This window comes from Cephus cinctus, unplaced genomic scaffold, assembly GCF_000341935.2.
Source record: "Cephus cinctus unplaced genomic scaffold, Ccin1 Ccin1_scaffold1034, whole genome shotgun sequence".
Classification (NCBI taxonomy): Eukaryota; Metazoa; Arthropoda; class Insecta; order Hymenoptera; family Cephidae; genus Cephus; species Cephus cinctus.
Window position 1 is genome coordinate 462,717 of NW_014333567.1, and position 24,363 is coordinate 487,079.

Sequence of the window (24,363 nt, forward strand, 5' to 3'; positions counted from 1 at the left end):
GGGGGGGGGGGGCGGGGGGCGACGGGGCAAGGATCTAGAGAAAGCGTCGAAACTGGCGGCGGGCGTCTCGTGAAACGGAGGCAATTCCGTCCGCGAGAGGGCGCCTCGCCGAACGGATGGAGGCGCAAACGTGGCAAAACGGTAGAGAGGGATAGAGCGAGGCTGGAATGGGGTGGGCAGCCGGAAAAAGGAGGGAGAGAAGGTAACAAAGCCATCGAGGTGCGCGCAGGTGAAGCCGCCGTCTGCTCGACAGGCTGCCTTTACAACGCAACGAATGGCGCACGCACAACACATACGGGACTATAGGCTGCATACACAACGGCAACGGCAGCGGCAACTGCCGACACTGGCAATGATGGGGTCCGTAGAGCTTGCCGGCCGGTCGGCCAGCCGATCCGCTTGCTTGCCAGCCTGCGAGCCTGGCCTGCCTGCCTCAGTCAACCGAAGCGCGTCTCCGCGAATATACGCCGATAAGCACGCGCGCGCCCTACTACCTACACGTTCGCTTATTGTTTTTATCCGTGCGGCGTCGCGACGCAGTGATACGCTCTGGGATATAGAAATGCATTGCGACGCACGGTAGCAACTAGTGGTAAGAGACGTCAGCAAAGAGTTCAGCTTCTGTCTTGGGTCTTTGGTGGATTGACGTCAGTGGGAGTAACGTGATAGTAAAGGAGCTAAGAGAGAGAGAGAGAGAGAGAGAGAGGGGGTACTCTGACTGTCAGTGAGTGATACGCGTGTACGCATATAACGTTTACACGCATATATATATATATATATATATCCCCGGCATTGTCTTCCTACGGTATTGTCTTCGGAGACGATGTAATTTATTGTAATCGACCGCATCGCGACTCTTGGCCCGTAGTGCGTGGCGCGTGCGTCCTCGCGCCCGAGCCATGTGCTGCTTTCCTTGTTTTTCTCGATGACGCGTGGATCGCGCAACGAGACGCCAAGATGCAAGACGAGCAGGCAGAACTGGCGAAGGTGAAGGGTCGCGATGAAACGTCCAAGAGAGGACGTGGAGTGGAGCAGTGGAGCTCGTAGTGTGCCGGGAGTGAATAAACAGTCGCGATTCCGGAGGCAGAATGTACACAAAGTTCGAGCTGCTTCAGGGCATCGTCAGCTACCTCCTCGTATCAGGTGCAAAAGCTGACTAACCTCGTCCGCCAATGAGCCCCCCGTCACTTTCACTCCTTTTTATGGACGCGCAGTGAGCAGCTAAATTGCGCGAGAAGGCAATAGGTTTGAGACTCGTCGAGCCTACGTGATTCATGCGGTTTGCCCGTCCGAGCTCGAAACTGCAGGGCATCGTCCCTCTTCGTCTTTCAACCCCTGTAATTCCATTCGTTCTCACGCTCCTTCCTCGCCGTCCTGTCGTTCCGCCTCTCCGTTACATGCTTTTCCCCCTCTCCTTCCGCTTGGCCCGTACTCGCTCTGCTTCCACTCTTCGTTTCCGTCTCTCTCTCTCTCTCTCTCTCCCATTTCTATTTCTATGCTGTGCCTACGTGCCTATACCTTCTGGGTGCGTGCGTGCGTGCGTGCGTGTAGCAGCACATTGCGTACCATTGTTTACTCAATAGCGTTGAGACAGAGTGTACTCGTAGCTCATTGAATTTCTAAAGGAACGTACAGCCGATCTGCGCATGCGCGTCGCCTGCTCGAACGTTGTCGTCGTTTCCTATATCGTCCAATTGACGGGGCCCGATGACGCTCGGGTTCGCGTGTCTCTCTCGTCCTCTTTTTTAATTCCCTAGGGGAAGTTTGCGCGTCCCCCTTGCTCGGCTACTTTCGACTGGATTCGGCGTTCTTCGGGTCAGTACTGTTTGAACGACCGAAATTGCCGGTTGGGTCGCTACGTAATTGCTGCTCGCGACGTAACCTGCTGCCTGCCTCCTTGGCTCGCTTAGACTTACATACATTAGTAGCTTCGTACTTCCTTGCTCGGCTCTGTCCTGAAATCGTCAATTGGACAGGCAAGCCAAATTATTTGTCTCTTGTCTCTCTGCATTGATGTTGGAGTAACGTGTAATCTTATGGAAACCTCCCGTTATCGTACCTTATCATATGTTTCTCTTTGGCCTGTTTCAGAAAGAGAGAGGCACCCGTCCAACAGGCTGTCTGCGTAAGTATATGCACCACGTCTAACATTTTCTATCGGTCCTTCCCTCCCCCCTTCTTATCACTGTTACACCTCGAATCATTATCATTACTTTCACCATTAAGCGTCGATGGAAACTTCTTTTGCACGAAATTTCGGCCAACGACTAATCAACCTGCCGAAGTTAAAATTAATTATACATTCCGACACGAGCCAAAGTTCCCTTGGTAATTTGGCGATTGCTCCCGACCGTGATTAGCTTCGGCTCTCAGCTGGAGCAACAGCCTGATTAACGTTGCTCTATCATCTCGGTCATTTGGATTTGCAAAGACGAGCGGCGGGAACGTTCAGGAAGCTGAATCATTTAATTATCCTTTTATTCTCTCGACTTCTCTTATTCCAACTCTCGTCGCACTTCCGGCTTCGCAATCATAGAGTCCGTTTCTTCGTTTCGTTGGTTTCCCAGCGAACGAGCGTTGCTGCGTTATCGTCTGGTCCTCTTATCTACGAAGTTCTGCGAAAGATCGTTAAAATTTCGTCGCTCGTGATTTTGTGAATTGAGCAAACGAGAGCGGCGTGCCTCGGACGTTGGGCAGGGGAAAAAAGTTAGGAAGCAAAAAGTGGAGCCTGAGCGAGCCGGAAGTCTGAAATTTAGGAAGCCAGAAGGGAGTCCGTGGCTTCGCTGGCTCTTCGAACCCTGGAAATATAAGGAAGACGGAGAAGCGTCGCCGACAGTTCCGGTTCCCAATGTGTTTCGGTAAGTCGGCACGAGACGAGACGTTCCTGGTAATTTGGACCAAGAGACAAATGAACGAGCTCACTAGGCCGCAGGCCTTCTCTCAGGCCTCCTCTTCCGCAGCCCTTCACCAGCCTCTACGTCCTCTCAGCTACCCTTAGTAATCGCGGGCAGTTCCTCTGTCCCTTTTGCCCAACCGGGGAACTAGGCCGCATCGGCGGCGCTTATCGACGCGAGCGACATTGTTCCCTCTTGTCCCCCCCCTCCTCCTCCTCCTTTTCGATTAACGCGCAGGCCACGTTTCCAAGGAAAATACGCAATAGACACGCGACTTTAAACCGAGGCCGGTCCCGTGAGCAGCTGGGGTGCTGGGGTTTCCGGCAGGGAAACCCTTCTTGTGGAATCGCAAGGGCAACTCGGTCAAAGCGGAAGAGGAGTCGCGCAATGGGAGGAGGGAGCACTGGCTACTTCCGAGGGAATAAATAGTCTTTTCGCTGCCCTCAAGCCTAACGATTCCATCGGTCTCCCTGTCACGAGCATGCCCACCCACTCCCACCCACTCCCTGGCTACAGGATCAAACTGTGCATCGATCTTCCGCAATTAATCACCGAATTGCGCTCGTCGATGCCAGAACTCTGCGCGATTAACGATTAACGATTACCGGCTAGCGGCTGGCGGCTACTTGCCACTCGATGCTGGCTGTTGCTCTCTCGTTATCAGTCACTGCCGCAGGGAGGCCTCAGCTGACGTCAAGTGGCCTTGCTCGGTCTGATAACAGTAAGCTTAGCCATTCCGATAACAACTCGCCTGACGTCGATTGGCCTCTCGATGCGACGACACGTCGCTCCGATCCGACCAAGCGTCGTTTCCGGCGCCTCCTGTCGCTCGGCTCTTCGAAGTTTCTACGTTTCGCGGAATTCCGTCTGCGTCGATCTGGGTACGGAATTGACCCGAAGTAGCGTAAACTGGGGATCGGGAGTCAACGAAGAAGCATCACCACCCCCACTGGCAAGCGATTCCAGACCCCCCCGGGTCTTCTGCAACCCTTAGATTTGTAACCACCGAGTCGAGTGCCCTTCTCGCCCTCTACGTTTCCTATTTACTCTCATCCTCTTCACTCTCCCCTTGCTCTCTTCCTCTCTCTTCAGGAGTATCACTTGGCTCCCTGAGGCTTCGCTTCTAATTACAAGACAACCTGGCCCCCCGAGTGCCTTGCCCCGAAGAGTCACGACTCTCGAGGACGCGTTCTGCCGTCTCCCAGCTCAGGCCGACCGACGCCGAGGACGCGGAAGGGAGTCCCGGGGTCTCCCGTCTTCCGTGGCTCTGGCGTCCTGGCTCGTGTCCCGCGCCCTGGACAACATTTCCCCTGGGCGTTGGAATCGGGCAGCCCGGGCTGGGATCGCGAGTCTCGTTACAGCTCAGAGAACACGCCAGGAAATGTTTCCTCGTTCAGTCCGGCAAACAGGTTTCCTCCGCTCTGCGACTAGAATATCGCGGCGGTCTGGATTTTTCTGGGCCGCCCAAGCGCCGTTTCTTCTATGGCCATTTCAATCGACGCGGACGCCCCGACGCCGCTCTTCCTGGTCGCTCGCTAAAGAGTCCCGGATATCCAGGAGTCACGGCTTCCATCCCGAATCCTCCACGAGAGGATTTCCACGTATCGCGGCCCGCAAACCATCTTCAGACCATATCGGCTCTTCTTCCTGGTCCTCCTACCCCGAGCTCTCACGGACATTCTCTGGACTTTCACTTAGCGGCCTATCGATTCACGCGGGCACAGAGCTGGACCGTTAAATTTCGGGAAATCCAGTGACGTGCGCTCCGTTGTCGTGCTTCGTGGGAAGCGGTCAGTCGGTTCGGCACTGTCGGCAACAAGGCAGATCCGGCGATCCAGCGATCCAGCGATCCAGCGATCCAGCAATGCAGAGGGAGGTATAGGGCACGTAGTACCGAGGTCGATGTCCGCTATCCTCTACTCTGCGTTACGTGCAGCGTAGTTCCTCTGCTCTGCTCGGTTCTACTCTCTTTTACTCTCTTCCGCTCTCCTCCATTCTCTTCCATTCTCTTCTGTTCTATTCCGTTCCGCTCCACTCGACTCCACTCGGCTCCACTCGAGTCCTGATACGAGAAGCGGCGTCTCCTTCTCCGCGTTCGCAAGTCGCGGCTCCATCCGAGAGCGCAGTGGCTCCACGGATGCGAATCTGAAATCCTTGCGTGTCCTCCTAATAACCGCGAACCTCTTCAGCTGCCATTTTGTGCGCGACTCCTGCTCAAAGACGCTCCTGGACAGAGAAAAGGAAGAATCATATTGCGCCACGAGGAGTTTCCATGGGAGCGATCTCGACTGCCCCTGCCGCCTGCCCCATCATCCTGATCCATCCGTCTCATTCGCCCGATCCGACACGTGTCTCCTCTCTCGATCGGCTATTTTTTCTCTTACAAACGCATCTATTGTTTCTTTGCCACAGGGACTTGGAGCGCGACCTGAGCCTTTCCGAGGACAGCGAGGATGAGGAGGGAGCCAAGGTACCTTCGGCCTTAGAGAAAAGAGTCCTCGGGACTTGCCGAGTCGTTCGATGTAAACGACGAGGCGATTAGCAGGGCGATTAGAGTCTCGCTAACCGCGAGTGGTCCAGCCCGACCAGTCGGTTGCCCGGCATTACGTAACACGGGTATCTTGCAAACTTAGCAGAGGACTCTCGGATGTCTCCGGAGTCTCGGTCTATGGTGTCCTGCTATCGCATCGATCGCCGCATCTTACGCATTAACTAGATCGATCGTGAATATTATGAAATCGGAAATTTGACAATGACGTCATTGTTCGCAGGTTGCGTCACCGAGAGCCTCGAGGAACGCGAGAAGTCCGGACCTTATGGTCGAGTAAGTATTCGCAGTCTGCCTTCTCTCAATAATTATCCTCCACTGATTGTGCGGGACGATGACCAATGGTCGGTTCCTTCAACTCCGGATAATTTATGTCTAACGGGTAGCTATTTTCAATTCTGATTGAGATTAGCTTCCGGGTAAAGTTATCGGGGGACTTATCCAGGGGCGAAGAAAAACCGGCCATAAGTGATGCTTCCTGATCTCCTGGAGATTCTCCTCTGTTCAGGTGTTGGATGACCGATTTTGGTTTCAACTGTACTTAGTTTGTTTTTCTTCGTTTTTCAGCCTTTCGACGCCGCTGATACCGGCCATGACACCCGCTCCACCACCTCTAGCTCCTATGTCGCCGATGGGAATGTCGCCCGTTGGTCCTCTCTCGTCCCCGAGACCTCTGAGTCCTCCTCGAGTATCCTCCCCGACGAAGGAACCAAGCGCGACGGGCGCACTCTCGCCGTCACCGGTGCCGCCAATGCCACAGAGTCCTCTCGACAAGTCAGAAAAGCTCTCGGAACTTTCACCCTTACCGACGGACCAGAGGCCGCCGAGTCCTCCCGTGGAAGCGATGCACCAGAGTTCAGTTAGCGCAAGTTCCAGCTCCGATTCCGGATCGGACTCTGGCTCGGATAGCAGCGACGACTCTGAGGACGAGGTAGCACAACCTCCGCCTAAGGGACCATCAACGCCGCCTTCGGTGTCTCCGTCGGCACCTGCCGAGGAAGCTCCGCCAGCCGTCGAGGAATCGAAACTCCGCTGGAACCTCAGTTCGTTTTTCACGAAACCTCCGCCGCAGCAAGGCGATCAGAATGCTGAAAATAAATCTTCACAGGTATCTATCGGATTCGGTTACGAAGAGAAGGTTGAGTGGGTAACCAAATTCGGAAATTCTATATATACACTCAACGCCAACGATTATACGGGATGGGCTTTGATGTCAGGATAATTATTAAAGTTCAAGCTGATCCTTAATTGTATAATTTAAATATGTTTTTTCGGTATTTTCAATAGGACGATGTGCGAGGAGACGGATCACCGAGTGCTGTGTCCTCGGAAACGAGATCTCATCATCGGGATGCTGGACACTCTGGACATTCGGGTCACACGGGGCACGATTGGAAACTCGATGAAGCTCTCAAGAGAACGCACAATTCGGCTATGCTGAGTCTCTTGAGTGACAGCGATCATCATTCCGAATCTGATAAGAGGCAGAGCGTCATCGAGGAGGCTCGTCAACAGACGGAGAAGATTAAGCCTCCGGATGCCAAGAAGAGAGGACGACCGCGTAAACCTACCAAGAGTCCAAAAAGCCATCGGAACTTTGACGACGGTGGTGGAAAGAACAAACGAAGCAGCAGGACGCGCATTAATAATAGTCCAAAAAAGAAGCCGATCTCAAAGCCGACGGTTTCTACTAGCGAGGACGCTAGCGATGCTCAATCGCAGGATGCTTCCAGCGATTCCGACAGCGAGCGTCCAAGTCCACTGAGACATTCAACAGCCTCCCCAGTGTCCCGGAGTGTCAGTGACAAGTGTCGGCCACGGCTGAGTGTCTCCTCGAGCGAGGACGAGGGACCTCCGAGCAAGCACAATGTCCCGGAGGATGTTTCTTGGACGAGGTTGTCGATTAAGAGAAATAAGCTCGCTGAACAGTCGGCAAAGAAGGCCGAGAAAAAGAAAGCTTCGACGAAAACAAAATCCAGGAGGTCGAGACCAAGACTTCCTAGTGCACCTGCCGGTCCCTCGGATTCCGACAGCGAGACCGAAGCGGCCCCAATTAATACTCGTATTCAGGTCGCAAGGGTGCCACCCAGGCCAAGACCTCCTCCCAACAGGACCACGTCACCCGACAATTCTGATAGCGACAATAGTCCAGCCCCGAAGCTCCAGGAGGAAGGAGGAAATGTACAGGACAAGAAGAAGAGTGATACGTTGCGTAAACTCTTTTACGTGAACAAGGGCGGAGCAAAGTGTGGAGGGAAGGGTGCAAAAGGTGGTGGCAAAGTCGGCGGGAAATGCGGAATCTACGTGGAGGAATACACATCAGCTTCGATCCTTACGGGCGGCGAGAGTCCGTACAAGAGGCCCTCCTCGCAGATGTCGATTCCGCCGTTAAGATACGTAAATGGTATTCCGAGTATTATGTGCCGACTGGATCTCAGTCGACTCTCCCACGTGCCCCAGCCATCGCGCGGTCAAGAATTGAGGCAACACACTGAGCTGCCGGACACCAGGCCGTCCTCGAGGCAGGCTGCCATTCTGGCCCCGCCACGACCATCAACCCCTGAGGAGGGCGAAATTGTCGACACTCCTCTGCCTTCGAAAATACGGACTCATAGTGAGAATAGTAATGCCCTTGAGGGCGAGATTCCCGTTAAAATTCGGGGCATTAAAGCCGAACCGATCTCGGACACGAAGAACTTGTTAGGTGGAATCGGTGCTCACAGTGGCGGCGGTAGTGGTTTCGTTGGTCCTGTTTCTGGTATAGCTAGTGCTAGTACTCTTAACGGAAATCCCAGTGCCAGTGCCAGTGGTACCAGTGGTGCTAATGGCAGCAGTACTGGTGCTACTGCCAGTAGCAGTACTGTCGGCGGCGGTAACAGTGGAAGTGCGCGCAAACGGAAACGCAATCTGAGTTGTAGTTCTGTGTCTAGCTTGAGTACCGTATGTTCCGTGGACTCGAAGGCGAAACAGGGTTCCTCCGAGCACAAGGAGAAAAAGAAGAGGAAACGGAAGCATGCCGATGCCGAATCCCTCACGCCGAGGCCTTCTTCCAGTCAGGTGAGAAAAAACATTTACAAATAACCTATTTACTCAAAAAAAAAAAAAAAAAAAAAAAAAAAAAAAAAAAAAAAAAAAAAAAAAAAAAAAAAAACAACAGCAAGTCATTTCTACAATTCCATATTCCCACTTCGTAACATAAATTAACGTCACCTCAATTCAACTTCTTAATCGCCGGCAGAGTGACGTTCAGCCTACGAATCACGAGCGGGAAGACAATGCGGACACGAGCCTTCTTCCGCCACCGCCGCCACCTCACCGTATTTATTATTCTTACTTCAACCCGCAGAACGAGATTGTCGAGGACCAGGATAGGTAAGTATCGACGTCAGATAGAATGAAAGGCAGTTTTCGAAATTGATTGGTAATCAAGGAATCGTTGGGATACCAGGGACCAGCATCAGTACCTGACGGAAGCTAAACGACTAAAACATAAGGCCGACGAGGAGTGCGACCTGACGGCCCAAGGAATGCTTTATCTCGAGGCTGTACTCTACTTCCTGTTGACCGGCCACGCGATGGAATCCGATCCGTTGACCGAGCGGGCCTCCTTCACCATGTATAAAGACACTTTAAGTCTTATCAAGTGAGTTCCTCTTAGAATCGTGAAATTATACTCGATAATTTGGTTACTACAAGGTACTAATAGCCTCTCTCCTCGCTTTCAGGTATATCTCCTCCAAGTTCAAAAGTCAACAGAACAATTCCCCCGAGAGCAGTATACACAATAAGTTGGCTATTTTGAGGTAGGTATCAACTTAATCCTGGTGACTTTGGAATCTTTTAACAAGATCGAAGCCAGTGAGTTATGAATTTGAACCCATGTATTTTTTTAGCCTATGGTGCCAGTCCCTCATATACTTGAAGCTCTTCAAGATGCGCAAACATGAAGTCAAAGATTATCAAAAACTCCTAGCTGATTATTATCAAAAGGTAATTCATCCTGCTTTAAGAAAAGTGCAAAAAGGATTGAGCATCACTCTTGTCTTTGACTTACAGCTAACTCAGGCATCTTTCGTCCAGCCCGAAGGACAAGGGACGCCATCGCCTTTGTCCCCGACTCCCTCGCCAGCTGGCTCTGTTGGTTCTGTCGGAAGTCAAAGCTCTGGCTACAGCAGCGGCGAGCTGGCTAATCGAGGTGCAGCTGGACAACCTCAGGGTCCTCCTTGCTTAAACGTACCCCTCAGCGTGCACCACGCAATGCAGAAGCAAAATCATCACTTTGGTCTGTTGATGAATTGCCACGAACTCTGGGACCAAGCTAATGCTCTGGTCACGGATAAGCATAGAGGTAATAAATCTGAAAGCCATCCTAATGAAAGTAGAAAAGGGTATCGATGATTAACGCTGATCTTTTTGCAGATTTCTTTATCGAGCTGGACGAAAGGATAGGTCCGCTCACATTGAAGAGCTCGCTGCGGGATTTAGTTCGCTACGTTCAGGCTGGGATAAAGAAGTTGCGAGCCCTCTGACCTCAGTGGCACAGCCCCCGACCACCCACGCCCAATTACATCACATCTCTCCCTCACAACATGGCCACGTATCCGACCATGTTCACGTAGCTACGAGTTAACGGCGTAATGCCGCGAAGAACAGGGTGAAACGAACGGGGGAAAAGGAGGAAAGAGCAGAAAGAATAGCAGGATCAGAGAGAAGGAAAGTGAAATTGCTTTGGAACGAATGATGCGGAAAGTGACGAGGAAGAGTGAAACCGATGAAAAAGTAACGAAGTTCTTAAAGAGACTTCAGGCAGGCACAATTAGGATCAAGGTTTTTTCGCCAAGCGAAACGTACAAGGTGTGGCGCTAATACAATATGGACTGGTTACCGACAACGTTGAAACAGGTCTGCATTTAGAATTATGATTAGAGCGCGTGCATCGGTATGGAATCGCGAGGATTGTATAAATTCAATTGTCTGCTCTGGGATTACTTATAATTAATAACATTATTATATACAGGGAGTTCCGAAACTACCTGACCCGGTGGGTATGGCGGTGTTCGGGAGGCTTCACTGATCACGAAAATGACCTTCCTCTTGTCCGGAAGCTCTTAGTTTTTAAATGGGAGCAGGTCCAAGTTGACCAATCAGAACAAGGCGTCAAGAGAAACGTAGGCACCTACGAACTCTGAGTTTTCTTCCCTCGCTTTTGTTTCTCGGTGGCTTGTTTCTTGTTTCCAATAGACATGTCTTCGGCTGACCCCATCCTGCCCGAAGCCACCGAGAAACAAAAGCGAGGGAAGAAAACTCAGAGTTCGCAGGTGCCTACGTTTCTCTTGACGCCTTGTTCTGATTGGTCAACTTGGACCTGCTCCCATTTAAAAACTAAGAGCTTCCGGACAAGAGGAAGGTCATTTTCGTGATCAGTGAAGCCTCCCGAACACCGCCATACCCACCGGGTCAGGTAGTTTCGGAACTCCCTGTATATAATAATGTTATTAATTATAAGTAATCCCAGAGCAGACAATTGAATTTATACAATCCTCGCGATTCCATACCGATGCACGCGCTCTAATATCGACGCATGCCGATTCCCGGTGTAGTGTGCTGTTCATCATTGTCGATGGCGATCCGGGTGATTTTTCATTTTTTCTCATCGGTTATTGGTATGTTACAAGAATCCATTGCAATTCGTTTTACTCTACCATCAGTTAACTAACTAACGTGCACAACATAGGTTGACGACCCACCCAGTACAAAATTGTAGTAAATTCTCGTATCCACCGAACGGTGGAAGTTCGTCATCCTTGTTGAAGATTTTTCGAGTCATTATGTATGTACTGTCTTCTTGTGCAAGTAACTAACTGAAGAGCAACAGGAACGTAGATCAATGACCTTTTTCGAATTGCCTGCCTGATAGAGGAATGACGGTCTTCTATCGTACTCGTAACGCGGTATCTTTTGGCTGAGCAGAAAACACACTTGACACACACTTGCAATACATTTTTCGCATCTGCCTGCCCACAATCTTCCATTTAATTCCGCGATTATCAAGATTAATGCAATAATGACTGACACGCAGAGACACCCGTAGGCGGGCCGACACACAAATCACGCAGACGGATACGCGTGTTTCTGTTAAGGATCTTAGAAATCGACTAGACAAGGTATAAAGGAGTAATTTTTCTCTATTTTCTGAGGTGTCCGCTTTTATAAAATGTGCGTAGATACAATAAAGAAGTTAAGAAATAGAAAAGGGCGAAAAGTAAGAGTCAAGTGCCACGGGAGTGCCCGTGCGCTTTCGCATCACGCCGCTGGGCGCATGAAGGTTACCTGTCATATATTTCATGAAATAATTGAAATGCAAGGATACACAACATAATTTAAAGAAAGAATTATATATACATATATATATATATATAGGTATATATATAATTAGGTATACGTATGTATATACATATGTATGTTTTATATATATTGTAAATATGAATAAGGGACGGAGGACTGTACGTAAGCGCTAGGCGAAAGAATCACAGAGCGAGAGAGAGAGAGAGAGAGAGAGAGAGAGAGAGAAATGGTGGTGGGAAGTAAATGAAGAAGGATAAAGCCTCAGTAGAGAAATACGAGCCGTGTAGAGACGCCTGTGTATGCTAAAAGCGATAATAGCAAGTGAATGAGTAGTCGTGATAGTGATGAAGGAAGAATTAAGGAATTTTGTACATGAACGACGAGCTGTGCTCTAGTGTTAATACGAGACAACGCCATTTTGACGGTATCAACTAGACACCAGTAGCATCGACACGACACAAGAACGACAACAACAAAAATACATATTATTTACATTACCTAGAATTTACGGGAAAGTAGTGGTTCTAGAGATGAAAACTATACATAAACAAAAATGCATTAATATGTAAGGCAAAAGTGGGAAGCTACATAATACAGAAGTATATATACACATATATTTATATACATATATGCATACATTAATATGTTCGTATACGTATATATATGTATATATATATACATATATAAAAATATATGAAATAAGTAAAAAGTAAGTTGCTCATGTGTATATTTTTGTAAATAGGTATTGTGAGTGCCGCCGCCTTGTTGAGGGTTGCCTGTCCTCGCGTATGACGGCAGGCTCCGCCCGACCCATTTTTGCTACCACATCTTTACCGAGATACATTTCATTTGTTTTTCTTCTGCTTTCTTTCTTCTCTCTTTCGTTGGTCAGTTGAACTAATTGAAATTGTCGAACAATCGATCGATTTCTCTTTCATTTACTTATTCCTCTATCACACGTCACGCGACTAGTCTTTGCCTTTTGGTTTGTTCGGTCTTCGCATTATTCATTCGTTTGATTTCAGTTTTTTTTTTTTTTTTTTTTTTTTTTTTTTTTTTTTTGGTGTTTTCGTTTCTCTAATGTTTCCTAAAGACACGAACATCCTTTGCTTCTCTTTTGGAAAATCAGACACCGAACGGCAGCGATAGGGATGCGTGACACTCGATGGGGCTTTCAGGAAACCGGAAATTAACTGAAGTTGGCTAGCAAGTAAAAGAAAAAAAAAGAGTAAAATGAATGAACGGGCGCAATGAATAGACAAAGAGTGGCGAAGAGAGAATGGAGCTAATGACAGAAAAACAATTGCGAATCCGATATCGGATAGAGAGTTGGTGGGCGAGGTGACCCTAAAGTAACTAGTGCGGTCCAATGGTTCATGGGATACAATTTTATATCGATGAAAATGGTAAGGGGTAAATTTGTGAAACATTTAAAGAGGGGGATAAGGAGAGAGAGAGAGAGAAAGAGAAACGAGGTTAAGATGAAAGAAGTTTAAAGTGTAAAAATATAGCGGAAAAAAAAAAGATGAAAAGTTATTACAAAAAATTCCGATATTTTCAAGATACATATTTATAAGCTATACGTATATCAGGTCCTTATCCCACCAGCTCGAAATATTCCTGGCAGCGCATTGGGATTTAGTGACGCGGATGTGTTGCTCCTAAGTGACTGATACGCATTCTCAGTTTTCTCATCGACATCCTTTGGCTAATCGTAGAAAAGGGTAGCTCTACCCGAGGCCCCGTCCTTCTCTGCGAGTGCCATCTAGTGAAACTCCGAATGAGCCAACGGAAGGAACGGCAAGACGATAGTATTTTAATGTTTACGAGGGAGAAAGAATGTTTAATGGGACTGGTTACTTGAAACAAGTGAAGAGAGAGAGAGAGAGAGAGAGAGAGAGAGAGAGAGAGAGAGTGAGTAAACAAGAGTGATGATCCCGACCATTTTGCATGGCATTTTTTAATCGGCAGCACTTCATAACTCTTAGTGTATCCCACGGGCCTGATTCGATCCTCGGATCTTCCAGATCCAGAATAAAATTCTTAAAATTTTGCACTCAATTTCTGCCCCTTTCATCAACTATATTCTTCTTGGTCTGTTCTATCGTAACCGTACTATGCTATTCATACTCGGAATTGTAGTCACGAAGGGGGGAAGGAGGGAGGAGGGATAGACACGGACACAAATGAAAATGATATCCTATATTATATTATATTCTATGATTATATATATATATATATATATATATATATTAATGTGTATTATTTTTATTATTATTTTGATCATCATTATGACTATTATTATTAATATTATTATTGCTGCTATTATTATTATTTGTATTATTATTATTATCGGTATAGATAAAATATTACATCATTTGTCCCTGAAGAGTGTTCACCGAAGCTAAAATCGCTCGCGACTGTGCCAATCGGTTGGGCAAAATACTCCTGCGAAACTTTTATTCCCGCGCGCCGCTCTTCTACTCGTTTTCTGCCGAGCATCTTCGTATCGTTCGCATCTTCATTCTTATCAGGATTACCTCACTTTTCTTTTTCTCCTACCGTCTGGACCTCTCATCCTTCGATACTCGGAGATCTGTTTCCTGTTAGTCCGTTGGCATCCTGATTTCCCGAGGGAAGGTGGTGAGTCGGTTTGGCGGAATTTTTGGGAAACCAAGCAAAAGCACGTCGCGCTTCTTCTTCAGCTTCGAGATCACGAGAGGGGGGAGGATCAGAGGGACGACCGGGCGGGGAAAAAGGCGAGAGTACTGAATACAGAATTGAAGAGAATGATTAACGTGAGAAGGGAGCGCGAGTGAAGTGTCAAGCGGGAGATTGGCCTGCGAGTCGACTGCTGCACGAGTAAGTGCCACGTGCACGGGGCTTCTAGAAGGTTCCCGAAGGGTCGAAGCTTCTCGATTGGTATTATAATTTGCGGCGTAAGACGTACATACCTCAGCGTGAGGAATCGGACAGGATCCACGTTTTACTCGCGAGACACGAAACGCACATTCGAGGGATGGACAAAGGGAGCGAAAGATTAAGGGAGAAGGTGAAGGCTGGAACTGTTGGCCTCGTGCTAATAAAGCCCAAGGGAAAGTAGAGGGTTGCACGGCTCGAAGGTCGAAACTCTAATGATGGCAGAGAAAGAGAAAGATTTGAAATTGTAGGCTAGAGTCGGCCGAATGGGGAGGATCGAGGAAAATGAAATATGAAGGAAAAAAGAAAAAGAGAAAGTCAATTGCAAAGGAACACATGAAAGAGCAACCGCACCAAGGAGAGACCAAACTCGCTTAACGAAAAACATTATCTACTCGCTTTTTATTTATTTAATTATTATTCTATTGATAAGATTATTGTATTGATTATTATTATTATTATTATTATTATTATTATTATTATTATTATTATTATTATTATTATTATTATTATTATTATTATTATTATTATTATTATTATTATTATTATTATTATTATTATTATTATTATTATTATTATTATTATTATTATTATTATTATTATTATTATTATTATTATTATTATTATTATCGTCATGATCATTATATTATTATTATTAATTATATTAATTATTATATTTATTGGTGTGGAGGCTGAGACACGGCCGAGCCACCGCTCTGATAAATTAAATTGTTGAAACTAATCCATTGTTACTTAACTAATATTGTTCCAGTTGAAAAACGAATAAATCATTGAATAAACGAAAGAACGAGTCAAGGATTTCCCTTTTGCTTCTGAACGTGCAATTTAACTCGAAATTAATTGATCGAGATTTATTACTGCGTATGATACGCGGAGAAGATGCTTTCGGCCAATTGATTTTCTTGCACTCGGTTTATCCTCGTGTTGAGTTTTCGATGAGAAATTAATATTATTGTCAGTGCTCGTGCTTGTCAATTATTTCCTTTGGGATCGTTAAAATCTGCAACCCCCGGGTCCTTTCGACATGGCAAACTTGACTCGTTCAGTCAGTCGATTCTCCCTTTAGCGCACAAATCGAAAATATGTATTTCGACACAAGAAATTGCGTCGACTTGATTATGACTAACTGATTGGTCGCTAGTGAAATTGCTGCTCTCGAAATCCGTTTCACCACTTACTTGAAGAATGAGATTCAGTAGCGCTGTTTTCCTGCGGATCCGGAGAATGCGATAGACAAGCCCCGTTACTTTCGCAATGCCAATTTAATGACTTCAGGCGTAGCGCGATGCTCTGTCGTTGAAGCGTTCTGTTGTTGTTTCTCGCTCGAAATTCCGAACTCGATTCAAAATTAGAAAAGGATATTTTTAATGAAAGAGGATTTCTGAGGGAGAAAAGACCACAGTCCTCTTTAGTGGGGAGAACATGCAACTTCGATTGAACACATGGTGACAATATATAATATATTTGCAAGATATTTTGTTAAAAGAGGCATTTTTTTAACTTACTCTATAGTAATCCCAGCTTGAACTGATCGGGAGCCTTTACTACCAGTAAAGACGTAGAATCTGTAAATGCGTGGCTGAAGATAACGATTGGCTGCTATAATGGTTTCACGACGATTCGCAAATGTATACTCTACTTTTTCTTTATACTTTTACGCCGTTAGACATGCATTGCCGATCTTATTATTACATTATTGTGTACATTATATACATTGTAAAAAGAAAACTATTCACTATAATTATATTCATTTTTGAGCAGTCGATGTTCTCCGAATGAGCACACTGTTTAGAGTGCATTGAATGAATAAATAAAATAAAAAGTGAAAGAATCTTCGTCTTAATTTTCTTAAAAACATATTTCCACAGGCCCGCGATAAACAAACTTTCGCGCGGTTTAATCAAGGGAGAAAATAATTTTCGACATTGGCGCTAAGTTCTTATTTCTTCTGCGCTGTACTCCATCTGGCAGCGTTCCAAATGGAGCATCTATTTCTCGCTGACGTACATGAGAACCACTGGATTTGCAAGAAACTATTGCATCAGGGCTTCCCACTTGGCCTAATGGTAACTTCGGTGGGTGAGCTTATTGGCGGTGAAAGACTAAAAGCTCTACGGCAACGCACACACGCTGATATTTTACCAACCGAAGGTTATCTAAAGAAAGAAATGTTTATCGACGTCAGTGAAGTCATTGCTGCTATAGCTCAGAGGTGGCAGCAGTCTCGACGTTGCGTCAGTACGTCAGATTCGCTTGGCACGAATCATACCGGGAATGGCTAGTTTATTTACCTTCCGTCAACACCTACTGTGAATTTATGGCTGAGCGACCGATGTTGATTCTGTGGGTATTGTCGGATCTCATCTTACCGAGAATAAATTGTCGAAACGATTCGGCCTTTTCCGCTAGTACAACTCACGGTGGTTGGCGCTGCGACAAAAAGCAAGCGGAAAGCGTATCTCTCATTCGCTCGCTAACGGTCGAGCGTACGTCGCGTTTTTCCTACATCGCCGGTGCAGCGGCAGCGACGTGGTGCATTTGTTTTTGTTTTCGCTAACAAGGAGCAGGGTGTTTGGTGTAACAGTGCAGTTTCATTCAGTTTGATTCGTGGTGCCGTGATTTGTGTGTATCATCAAGTGAATTTAGTGTTAGTGACGTCGATTCTCTCCTATTCCAAGCTCTATTCGCTCTTCGTGTATTCTCAGCGATTTTTGAGAATCTTTGTTCCTTCTGGCTGCTTGTGCGTTCGCCTAAGCGTCCTGGAATTAACGGAACTAACAAAGCTGCCCCGCGGCCCAAGAGAAGTTTCAAGGTGAGTTCGGAGCAGACTTGTCCGCGCGTGTATATTCTCTCCCGTGCGTATTCGCGCCTTCCTTGGGAGCGACCGGGCCACCTGTTGGCTCAGAAGAAGTGCATTTCAGCGAGAGATGCTGCTTTCCCGCGAAGTTACGTTCAGAGGTATTCGGCAATCGGAATTCTCTTTAATCAGCCAAGAATCAGCTGAGCTGCCTGACTTACTATTACGCGGCCACAAGAGAATTTTCATAACATAAAATCGGATCATAAAGTGGAAAGACTAGTGCTCGCTCGGTGAATCGGTTTGCCCTCGATCCTACTGCTTGCGTTCGCATCTGGAGCGGATCTCGATCGAATCTCTCTGCGTAAGGTAGTTTTGAGTTTCGCGTGGCACGCTCTTGTGCTCCTGACTGATCTTCCTCTCTTTATCTTTCTCTTTATTCCATTTCGTCCTTTTGCGTCCTCTTTCTCCCTACAGGACACAGGGTTCCGTTCGATCGGTTGCGTAATGTCAACATTCGCTCGGCTTATGAAAGGAAAAAAAATGACGTATTTGTTGTCCCGTGAAGAATATTTCCACATGTATCGCAAGAACGTTGTGTCTTGCGTGTCTCTCGGATTGCTAATATTCAACAAGCGAACGAGCAAATCGATGACGTCGATTACTGGCATTCAGGCTGCCGGTAAATTCGGTTTATTCGCCCATTTTCTTTGTTCTCGAGCCCAAAGCCCTGCGCACTATTATTTCAAGTAACGGGACTTGGAAAATCCTCGGAAACTTTTCCACCGTTCCAAGTACACCACGATGGGAAAGATTAAAACTATCTGAATGTCTGGTAAAAGTTGTCTGATCGTAAAGAAGATTCGAAACGCTTTGCGTTGGAAAAAAAACTCGAGTGCCAAGAGAACACTGAATTCTCCTTCGAGTAGAAGAAAAAAGTGAAAAACAAGAGAGATCATTCGGCTAAAGATTCACATTGATACGTGGTAGATTCTCGCGACATCCCGGATGCTGCTACGAATAATACGGTTTGTGTAAAGAAGCGGAGAAGTTTGACGTAACATTTTGATCGGCGACAAGCCCAGTTCTCTTTCTAGCCTGACGTCAGCCAGGAAACAACGAGAGTCCGGACCGCTAGTATTGCTGCTGTTGCTGGTATTGCTAGTATATTGTTAGTATATTGCTAGGTATCGTGTGACCCGGTTTGGGTGCGCCCAGACGCCGGTGTGGCTTGTTATTGTATCCTACACGTACATAAAAATGTAAACGTGATTGTAGATGGCTCTGAGTAAATGTCAGGGGCTGCCCGGTAGTCGGAGAGTGGTGGTGCCTTAGCTTTGGAAATGACGAGCATGCTCAGCAGCCCTATCCCTGCTCTCGATAGGCTCCAATGGAATTCGCCCTGACAAGGTGAAACGGAGGCAGGAGGCAGGGGAAGAGACAGCCTCGGGAAATGGAAGTGAACCGATCAAGGGCTCCAAGACCCCTGCTGGAGGTTATCCAGGTTGGGAATAAAAAATGGACATTGACACACCGACCGCGATCGCCCGGCCAATTAGTTTCAGTTCTAGTCCATAGAGTTTTCCACGTTCCGAAATTTCGAATTTCCGGTATCTTTGTGATTAAGGTCGAAGGGACCTGAGACAGGCCCACTGGTAGGACGCACGGGCGTGCGTGTCTCGTTCCCTCGAGGGGAATCCAAGGGTAGAAGTAATCGGAGACGAGGCCGTTGCGACATCGGTTTTCGCACAGACGCGCTTCGACTGGTTTCAGGTTTTGCGAACACAAATCTACATGGACAACCCTCCACCCTCGGGCTCCCTAATGCTATTAGATTCACTCGGAAGCCATTGGCGTACTCATCAAGAATCCCGACTGTCCGTCTCCCTGTCTTGCCTATCTTCCTGTCTTTTTCTTCTCACGAAGGTTACGAAGCGCCTCCGGCGGAGCAGGCACCTACGACAGAGAGAGAGAGAGAACGAGAAAGGGAGAGAGGCGAGTGCCTCGGAGATAGGAGAAAGTTTGAGTAGGATGAGCGGGGGGGCCTCCGAAGCAGAAGTCGAGTCGAGTCAAGAAGGCAAGTCTTTCTACCGTCTGTTTTCCCTGTCGGAAGTGACTCGATCCTGAAACATGTTCCGAGAGCCCCAGTGAAATCATATATGAGATTACGACACTCATCCTGGAGCCGGGAACTCGGTGAGGCGGGCAGGTAGGAGGGAGGCGAGGAACTAGCCGTTCCAGTGTTTATTCCGCGGGGGAGGCGGCGGAGGTGGTGGACTCGACGTAGACAACTCTCGTTGGCTCGATGCGCCTCTGGCTACTTTCTAATTTTCATAATATTCAATGGTTTTCGTGGCAAGTCTATGGCAGCGCATTAACGCAGCCCCGCATCGCGTGAAGATTCGTTTTAGAGCGCAGGTGGCAGAAAGGCAGCATGGCGTCTACTTTATTAGTCCGCCCAATTAGGATACCTAGTTGTGGCGACAAGCGAGTTCGCACCTTTGGCCCGACGGGCAATTACTCCACGGAGCGCGCGTTACTCGTCGGAAAATTCGTATTTTGTTCCAGGGCGCAGCCAATCCCTGTGGTCGCCCGGGGATGGACTCTGGATTACCTGAAATAATTGGAAACTGGGAGACTGGCCTTCCGGTTGGGTGCGACTCATCCGAGTGCACTTCCGCGCTCTCGTAACTACGTGCTTCTCCTCGGTGAGCACGGCCTCGAGAATCACCGATCGGCAATCAGCAATCGAAAGGAGCCGCATAAATTAGATTACGGAATGACCAGAGACCATTAATCGGTTACGAGGTCACATCTAGAGCAAATCGATATATACGTATATCTTAGGGATTCGTGCGAGTTCCGTCCTGTCGGGCGAACAATGGATGCCGGCGAACGAGTAAAGGTGAATCGGAAGAAGCACTTCGATCCTTCGATCTCTTGATGCACGAATTGCTGGAGCGTCGCTGGCTTCTCTGTTGCTGCTGGTCGCCACGTGGAAAAGATACGTCGCGCTGCGCCGTCACGGAAAACAGGCAGTTTCACGTATTCGAGCCGTCGCTACGCAGGCTGGACAGCTGCGCACGCAACCTAACCTAACCTAACCTAACCTAACCTAACCTAACCTAACCTAACCTAACCTAAATCTCCGTTCGGTTTCACCGACTTGTGCCACTTGCTTGCGTAGGTTTTCATCCAATTAGGAAATTCAGAGCCTGGAGAAGCGTTTCCTAAGCACTTGATCTTTGAGGGTTAAACGAAACGTGAGAAAAGGAGAGAAAGAGAGGGAATGGCGAGTATCCCGTCGCTGCGTCCCTCTCGACTAATCTTTCGAGATCATTACGGCACACTCCGACCTCCTTTCCTCTTAGCTTACCTACGATCCATAATGATTCCCTCCCTTCCCGTCCCGGGAAGGAGGGACACGGGGAAGGAAGAGGCGACGAGCTGCGTCACGGTTCGCATCTCCTTCCTCCTGCCCTTCGCCTCTTCCTCCCATCGTCCACCCGCCTCTCGAGTTACCAGGGACTGTAAGCTACTTCACTTTCACGCTTCTGTGTTTCGATCGGTTCGGCGAAGGAGGATCGATCTCTCGACCCTCGTCGACAGTCCAAGTAATCCAACCGACTGGCGACCCACGTGACGCGTCTTGTCGCAAGAGGAACCTCGTTGGTCTCTTTGGGTCCTCGTTGACCAATGGCTATGGCTAATGGCTATTGTAGTTTCGACGGAAGATCCTCAGACAAACGCAGTGCGCGCATTGCATTGCACTGGCCGCACGGCCGCACTGGCCGCACTGGCCGCACTGGCCCGCGCAAACGCGCTCCGCTTGCCGCCGACACGCGGCTCGTCGCCATTCTTCGTTATTCCCCCTTATCCTCCCACCTGCCTCCGCGCACCCCTCCTATCGAAACCTTTGCTCCCCGCAGGGCTGCCATCTCGCTCGACCTCCCGACCGACAAGTGCCCCTTCGGTCACGCGATGTCCTTCCTTCATCCCGGATTCCATCTACGATGATCGAGGAGGCTGGGAGAAGAGTGGGAGGGGCACATCACGTGGACCTGGCGTTCGAGATGGAATTTCGGTGTCTGGAAAATAACATAACCGAAATCGACACCAGCCGCAGCCTGCGATTCTTCCTTTCTGGCTTCTTCAACATCTCAGTCTGCGATTGGACTTTCCCAGGACTCCTCGCTGACGAACCACTGAGCGGCTTCTCCTTTCTCTGGGATCTCTCAGCCTGTTTGCTCGTCACAGAAAATTCTCGCTGTGCAATTCGAGACGCCTGGAGACGCAGGACTTGGCGAGCAGCCGTTCTGACGTAGCGGGGTGCGGGGGGGGGGGGGGGCAGCCAGCGGTCGACGGCCGAACACATGGAGATGCCCGAGATCCTGGTTTGGATCGACATCGAGATCGAGCACGTTTCGCTGGATTCGCGGTTTCGTGGATCACCGCGAATTCGATCCGCGGATCAGTTTTCATGTGTATCGGACGCCGACGGTTCGCGCGCTCGCGCCTCTTTGCGCAATCAAAACAAACTTTCGTAAGTCTCGGCGCTGACGTAATCATTCCGCGTCGCTTCTCCTCGCACGGCAAAGCCCTGAAACAAGGTGGATTTCGCAGTTTACGTTTTCCGGAGGAGAATTCAGTGTCGATCGCCAGATTTCGAAATGGGCTTCGTAGTAACGCGGAATTTCACGGTTGGCGTCCCTGCCGACGTGGCGAAACGGCCTCCTCGAGAGTCTGGGAAGCCTTGAGAGTCTCGAGGACCTTGAGACTCTCGAGGAGTCCGCGAAGACGTCGAAACGAAAGGGAAATTTATCTGATGTCGATGGCTGCGATGTTAGGCCAAGCCGGAAATAGCAGGACGAAATTTTCGCTCCAATTAGAGGCCGCGCAGCTCCGGGCGAAGTGGCTGTCGAGAGCGTAATAACAGTAAGGCGACCTAACGATCCAACTTGAGCGGCAAATTGAAGATAACCAAGGCGGAGTTGGTCCTGTCGAAGAGTGGAAGACCCGTCCTTTTCCTTCCTTTTCCTTCATTTTCCTTCCTTCTCCTACCTTCTCCCATCCTTGGCCCGCGAATGGGCAGCCAAACCCTCCGTTCGTCGCTAAAGAGGAAGAAGCCACGTGGCGTCTTACGAGCTGCCTGGTTCTTGTAAGACTGCAGGCTCAGGGCTGCGTTGCGCAACCAGCGAAGTAGCGGAAAACAGGAGAACAATGGCGCCGAAATGCTCGACTAGTTTATTTCAGCCGATAATGGGTAAACACAGGGTCACGCTGCTGGCCCCATCGATCTTCGCTCCCGTGACCTGCCACAGGAAAGCCACGCAACAAGGGATTTAGGAACGCAGGCTGCTCTCTTCAACCTTGACCTCTGCACCGCTCGAGCAACTTTCTAAAAATGCGTTTAGTAAATCTCCCTCGCGAGGAGAGACTCGGGGGGGGGGGAGGTCTCGGCTGCTCGTGTCCAGGCGACACTCGGAAACCTTGTGTCGTCGGTTTTGAAGACGAACGAAGGAAGCAGAGGTGTCGAGGAAAAAACAAGAGATAAAGGGAAGCGTGTCACTTAATCTCACAGGGAGAGAGAGAGAGAGAGAGAGACGCACGATGCGAGGAGGAGCACGCGGCACTATCGACTGACTGGGTCGCTTCCCGGACGTTGCAGTTCGTTTCCCTCGCACTAGGACTCACACTCACATTCCATCCTGTCTGCGAATCTTCTGGGCCTTTCGCCACCCTAAACACACTCTGGCGCTGCTCGATTTATCGAAAGGCCGTCGGTGCATCCAGCCGGCGTCGCTCGATGATTCGAGAAGCGAGCGCTTCCAGCTAACTATTAGGTAGTTTAACGTGGCTATTAGACCAAGGCGAGGGAGGTCGTCGTCGTCGCGACGACCAAGCGGACGTCGACCCCAAAACTCGGGGCTCCCCAGTCCAGCAGTTCAGAATCGATCGATAGCCGAGTACGGCTGTAACACCTGTCCGCATATATATATATATATATCGTAGCTGCTTTCCAGTGCCGATCGTCCGCGATGGCTGCACGTTGACGAAAGCCGCATTATTCAATTGCGCGGGGCGTCTTTATCCCGGCGTTTAGCGACGCGCCTCGACGCCGCTCGTGACCACGTCTGGTGGGAATCCGCCCTGAGAGCGACTCTCATACGCCTCGCAAAGCAGTTTCCATGCCGAACTCTGCTCTCTCTCTCTCTCTCTGCAGCCTAACAGTCTCAGCAAGAGAGAGGCGCCTCACCGCTCCGCTCCTCTCTTAATGGCAATCCTAGTCAATCCTATCCGGCCGATCGAGCGAGTCACCGAGCAATTCATTCGAGCGAGCGGTCTTCGTGCCCAGTTTCCATGGCCTCCTCTTCCATGGAACTCTGATTAGACCAGGCATTTCGAAAGGCTCGTAGCGTGCACACTCGACTAGACGGATTTAAAGGCACAGCTCGCGGCTCCATTCAGGCAGACGAACAGTCCGAGAATAGCGCACAGCCGCGTCCGCGTTGCTCCTTAGCCAGTGGATGCGCCGCTGCGAGAGACAAAGGCGTCTCCGGAATCCCTAGAATGTCCACGATCAAACCTGCCGGAGCCGCCCGTCTCGTTGTTTCCCTGAGGTAGGAAAGAATAATGGCGCCGATAAGGCTAACGGGAATCGCAATCGGAATACGGGCCGTCCGCTCGAAGTGACTGGGAACTGGGTTGTCTCCGATCGAGAAGCCTCTGGGCATTGCGCCTATTTCCGTTAGTCGCTGGCTTCATCCACCCAGGATAAAATTAGCCACCCTTCGAGGTTATTCGAGTGCAACCGTAGTTCGACCGAATCTACGTTGTTC

At 49.0% G+C, this 24,363-nt stretch overlaps 2 protein-coding genes across 13 annotated transcripts in view; both read left to right on the plus strand.

Annotated features, from left to right (window-relative positions):
• The window catches only part of LOC107271701 (AF4/FMR2 family member 4), a 48,018-nt gene extending 37,467 nt beyond the window's left edge, over positions 1-10,551 (plus strand). For 5 of the 7 annotated variants that reach the window (XM_025088966.1, XM_025088967.1, XM_025088969.1 and 2 more), the window contains 10 exons: positions 2,092-2,125; positions 5,307-5,364; positions 5,666-5,718; positions 6,010-6,550; positions 6,730-8,499; positions 8,681-8,814; positions 8,891-9,085; positions 9,168-9,245; positions 9,336-9,790; positions 9,862-10,551. In XM_025088966.1, the coding sequence (XP_024944734.1) occupies positions 2,092-2,125; positions 5,307-5,364; positions 5,666-5,718; positions 6,010-6,550; positions 6,730-8,499; positions 8,681-8,814; positions 8,891-9,085; positions 9,168-9,245; positions 9,336-9,790; positions 9,862-9,971 (3,428 nt within the window). In that variant the 3' untranslated portion in view covers positions 9,972-10,551. Of the gene's footprint in view, positions 1-2,091; positions 2,126-5,306; positions 5,365-5,665; positions 5,719-6,009; positions 6,551-6,729; positions 8,500-8,680; positions 8,815-8,872; positions 9,086-9,167; positions 9,246-9,335; positions 9,791-9,861 lie in introns of all 7 variants that reach the window. The other 2 variants (XM_015747993.2, XM_015747995.2) reach the window with 2 other exon arrangements.
• A 6,619-nt stretch (positions 10,552-17,170) lies between these two features.
• LOC107271717 (neurofilament heavy polypeptide) overlaps positions 17,171-24,363 on the plus strand; it is a 21,072-nt gene continuing 13,879 nt past the window's right edge. For all 6 annotated transcript variants that reach the window (XM_015748035.2, XM_015748038.2, XM_015748037.2 and 3 more), the window contains exon 1: positions 17,171-17,539. The gene's annotated coding sequence lies outside the window, so the exon portion shown is untranslated. The remainder of the gene's footprint in view (positions 17,540-24,363) is intronic.